The following is a 4,435-nucleotide window of genomic DNA, read 5'->3' as shown; positions in this document are numbered from 1 at the left end:
GCTGCTGCTGCTGCTGCTGCTGCTGCTGCTTTTGCAAAGGGGACGGCGCTTCAGGCCTGCTGGGGAGTCTGGCTGAGGCCATCCCGAGGCCTTCAGAGACTCCTCAGCCCCTTCTTGTTTCATTTGTTTTTGTTAACAGAAAAACAAAATGAAAATCTGCTGCAGCAGCAGCAGCAGCAGCTGCTGCAGCAGCTGCAGCAGGAAGCGCGAGAGCAGGAGCAGCAGCCGCAGCAGCTGCTGCGCGCGTCAGGTGTACGTACACCCCGGCGCAGGGACAGAAAATAAAAATAAAAATGAAATGAGCGGAGCCAAAGAAGGAGCAGCAGATAGCTTGAGGTGTACTGACAGCTCAGCAGCAGCAGTCGCCTCGCACAAACAGCAGCAAATAAGGGATTAGTCAAGTCGCCAGAAAGTGCAGAATGCATTCAGGTGTACGTACACCTCAAATTCGCTCTTAAAGACCCTTTTAAGAGCTCTGCTGCAGCAGAACTGCAGCAGCAAATCTGCGGCGGCCTGACCGAGCCGGGCCCCGTCGTCGGCTGCGTGGCGGCCAATTTCGCCCAAATAAAGGCCTTTAAGTTCAATTTTTATTTTGTTTATATTCACGTTTATTATTATTCATTTTTATCCCGAATTTAATCCCAATTCCCAGCTTTTAAACGCCCAAACGCCCCGAGGCGCTCCCCCCGCGCCGCCACAGCGGCGAGCCGACCGCCGGTCACCGCGGACGAGCAGCAGCAAAAGGGCCGCAGCAGCAGCAAAAAAGGACTTCTTTTCTTTTTAAATTGAAATATAATTCCCTTTTTATTATTCATTTCATTTTAATTTCAATTTAGCACTTTCAAAACTCCAAAATACCCACAAAGGCCCGCACGGCCCGCACAGCCAGCCGCGAGCCCGGGTCACCTGCTAGCAGGCGAGGGGCGTTGGCCCCCAAAAAGTTGTCTTCAACAAATTTAAATTAACTTAATTAAATTAAATTAAATTAAATTAAATTAAATTTTATTTTATTAAATTAAACTAAATGAAATTGAAAGAAATCACAATTAAAAGGAATTAAAAATGATACCAATAAGTACAAAAATGTTGTCTATGGCCTCCACGAGTCCCAAACCCTAAACCCTAAACCCTATTCGGGAATTAAGTCAAGCACTCTGCATTTCCCAAACCCTAAACCCCAAACCCTAAACCCTAAACCCCAAGTCGTGGAAGCGCTATCTAGAGACCGACCCTAAATGACAGCGAAGGCTTCGCAGAGCTGCAGCACCCTAAACCCTAAACCCCAAACCCTAAACCCTAAACCCTAAACCCTAGGAGCAGTCACCGGCGGGCCTACCCTTACTTCCGCATGAGTTTAAGCCGCTTCATCTGTTTTCACTATTTAAAATTTCAAAGTGTCCTAAACATGAGGTGCAACTGCTGCAGCTGCTGCTGCTGCAGCTGTTGTTGCTGCAGTTGTTGTTGCTGCAGCTGCTGCAGTTGTTGTTTCTGGAGTTGCTGCTGCTGCAGTTGCTGCTCCTGCAGGTGCTGCTGCTGCAGTTGCTGCTGCTGCAGCTTGGCTTGGCCAAATCAATCCAGCACGAACTGTGGACTGGGAAGCCCCAAACCCTAAACCCTAAACCCTAAACCCTAAACCCTAAACCCCAAACCGCGCACGTTATACCTGCGAGCTTTCCTTCATTCTTGGACTGTTCGGGAGTGCGCGGCCCACCCCACGCGGCAGCGCTAGGGTTTAGGGTTTAGGGTTTAGATGTTGCAGGTCTTGAAAATGCTGAATCCGTCGCTGGCAGTAGCAGCAACAAACCCTGGAATTTGGGGGTGGAAGTGAAACTCTGAAATTTGCTGCTGCCCCCCGTGGACAAACATTAGCTGCTCCGGCACTGCAGCAGCAGCAGCTGCAGCAGCAGCACACGCAGCAGCAGACACAGCAAATAGCAGCCGGTTGCGCACAGCAGCAGCAGCAGCGGCAGCAGTAGCAGCAGCAGCAGCAGCAGGAGGAACGCTTCAAAGCCTCAGCACCTTCATCCTCTCAAAATGCACAATTTTGAAAGCATGCATGCATGCACAAAAATACCATTTATGCAAGTGAAAATAATTTCAAAAAAGACTTTTTCAAATTAAAAAGTAGAAAGATTTTAAAACAATATATCGAAAAGAAAGCCCAAAGGAAGCAAATGGCTGTATGCAGCAGCCAACATATCACTGAGAATTTGAGAAAACAAAATCCAAAAGAGGCACTTAAAAAGTAAATTAAATCTCAAGAAAGACTTTTAAATGTAAATTTAACTTTAAATAAATGCGTTTAAAAGATAAAATGGAAAAACATGAAAAGACGAGCGCGCTTCTGTTTGCGCGGTGTACGTACACCCCAAGTGTCGCAAGTTGAATTAATGCAATTTCGGACTTTTTTATTTATTTTTCTCAAAAGTTTTAATAAATGCGTCAAAAATAAAATAAATGCAGAAAAGTGTCGATTTGGAGGTTTAAATGATTAAAGTGCCATCCAAATGAAAGTTTTGCAAAAATTCGAAAAACATCAAATTTCAACTCCGCGAAATCCGTCTCAAGTGTAATTTTGCAGAAAAGGCCACAAAAAAAAACTTATTGAAAATAAAGAAATGAAATCAAAATTAAAGAAATAAAATCAAAATTAAAGAAATAAAGGCAAAATTAAGTGCATTTCGGTGGATATACACTTGAATTATTCGCCAAAAGACCTGAAAAGGCATCTGCAAAAAAGCAGCAGAAGACGCACTTAAAGAAGCATTTAAATGTTAAACTTTACATAACGTTTAATTTAATTTAATTTAAAATAATTTAAATGATAAATATTTAAATTTAAACAAGAAAACCCCTCTAGGTAAAGCGCGAATCTCTTTGCCCTTTTACACCTTCAGTGTTAAAAAGCCATCTCCTTATTTGCAGTTTTATTATTATTTGTTATTCCATTTTTAATTATTTATCTTTTCGTTTTTTGTTTTTATTTATTATTTCATGTTTATTATTTATCTTGACAATTCGTTTATTATTATTATTATTATTATTATTATTATTATTATTATTATTATTATTGTTGTTGTTGTTGTTTTTACTATTCTCATTATTATTATTTCATTCTTACTATTTGACTTCACGGTTTGTCTACTACTATTTATTATTTCATCTTGAATTATTTTTCTTTTTTATTTTGACTCTTATTTTTATTTTTATTTTTATTTCTTCTTTAGTTCAAACATGTGCATGCACGAGCAGCAGCAAAGACGCAAACAGCGAACAAAAGAGGACAATAATAAAATAAAATTTAAATGCATTTAAAAACAAAAACCACAAGCAGCAGCAGCAGCAGCAGCAAACGCAGCAGCTACCGTAGCACCAATCGCAGCAGTAGCAGCAGCATGAAATCCATCAGCAGCAGCAGCAGCAGCAGCAAACACAGCACCTCCAGCAGCAGGACAGCAGCAAACACAGCACCTCCAGCAGCGCAGCAGCAAACACAGCAGCAGCAGCAGCAGCAGCAGCAGCAGCAAACACAGCAGCAGCAGCAGCAGCAGCAGCAGCCGCACTCTGGACTTCTGCGGGTTCTTCTCTTTCGACAGACAAATCCCAAAAGGTGAGAGAGTCATCTAAACTTGCTGCAGCAAAAACCCCTTCTTCGCTGGGGTGCCACTCCACGCACTGCACACACACCAAACCCTAAACCCTAAACCCTAAACCCTAACCCCCACATGGGAGACCCTAAACCCTCCTGCGAAGGCGCCAAGGGAACCCTTCCTGTGTCGCCGGTCCTGCGGCCGAGACCCTAAACCCTAAACCCTAAGCCCTTATTCCTCGGTCTTAAACCCTAAACCCTAAACCCTGGGCGTAAACCCTAGACCGCCGCCAGGCATCTCCACGTCCCTCCCCGCAGACCTTGGTGCTCTGCGCGGTGCTGCTGCACCGTTAGAGTTTAGGGTTTAGGGTTTAGGATTTTGGGTTTAGGGTTTAGAGCGTTGTGCCTTTTTCGATTCAGGATTTAGGGTTTAGCCCGCGGGCTGTAGGGCGTAGAATTTAGAGGCTAGGGTTTAGGGTTCGGGGCGCTGCGGCTTGCAAACCAGGGTTTAGGGTTTAGGGTTTAGGGTTTAGGGTTTAGGGTTTACGGTGATGGGCTTTTTGTGCCAGTCGATCTGGGCGAGGGGCATTTGCGGGCAGCGGAGGTCCGTGGCAACCACTAGACCCTCTTCTAAACCCGCAAGCACTAAATTAGGGTTTTGAAAAGAAAAAGAAATGGAATTAACATCTGAGTTGTGGGGCCCCAGCAGCGCCGCGGGGTGTACAGACACCCCAACTCGCAGGTCGAACAGCCTGCAGTGTACAGACACCCCAAACCCTCAACGCCACTTCCCACTTCTTCTCGGCCCCCCACCTAGGGTCTAGGGTTTAGGGTTTAGGGTTTAGG

The 4,435-nt window shown here is 44.6% G+C and overlaps 1 protein-coding gene across 1 annotated transcript in view; it reads right to left on the bottom strand.

Moving 5' to 3' along the window:
• Window positions 1-1,389: 1,389 nt before the first annotated feature.
• Window positions 1,390-4,435, bottom strand: part of ETH_00002835 (Wd repeat protein, putative) — a gene marked incomplete at both ends in the record, with an annotated part of 13,594 nt that continues 10,548 nt past the window's right edge. Inside the window, 2 exons of the mRNA XM_013376923.1 lie at window positions 1,390-1,559; window positions 3,564-3,675. Of these exons, the coding sequence (XP_013232377.1) occupies window positions 1,390-1,559; window positions 3,564-3,675 (282 nt within the window). The remainder of the gene's footprint in view (window positions 1,560-3,563; window positions 3,676-4,435) is intronic.

The sequence above is a fragment of the Eimeria tenella genome, genomic scaffold (genome assembly GCF_000499545.2).
Source record: "Eimeria tenella Houghton genomic scaffold, Eth_scaff42, whole genome shotgun sequence".
In the NCBI taxonomy this organism is placed as follows: Eukaryota; Apicomplexa; class Conoidasida; order Eucoccidiorida; family Eimeriidae; genus Eimeria; species Eimeria tenella.
Note: the sequence above shows the minus strand (reverse complement) of the source record. Positions and strands in the feature narration are given on the sequence as shown.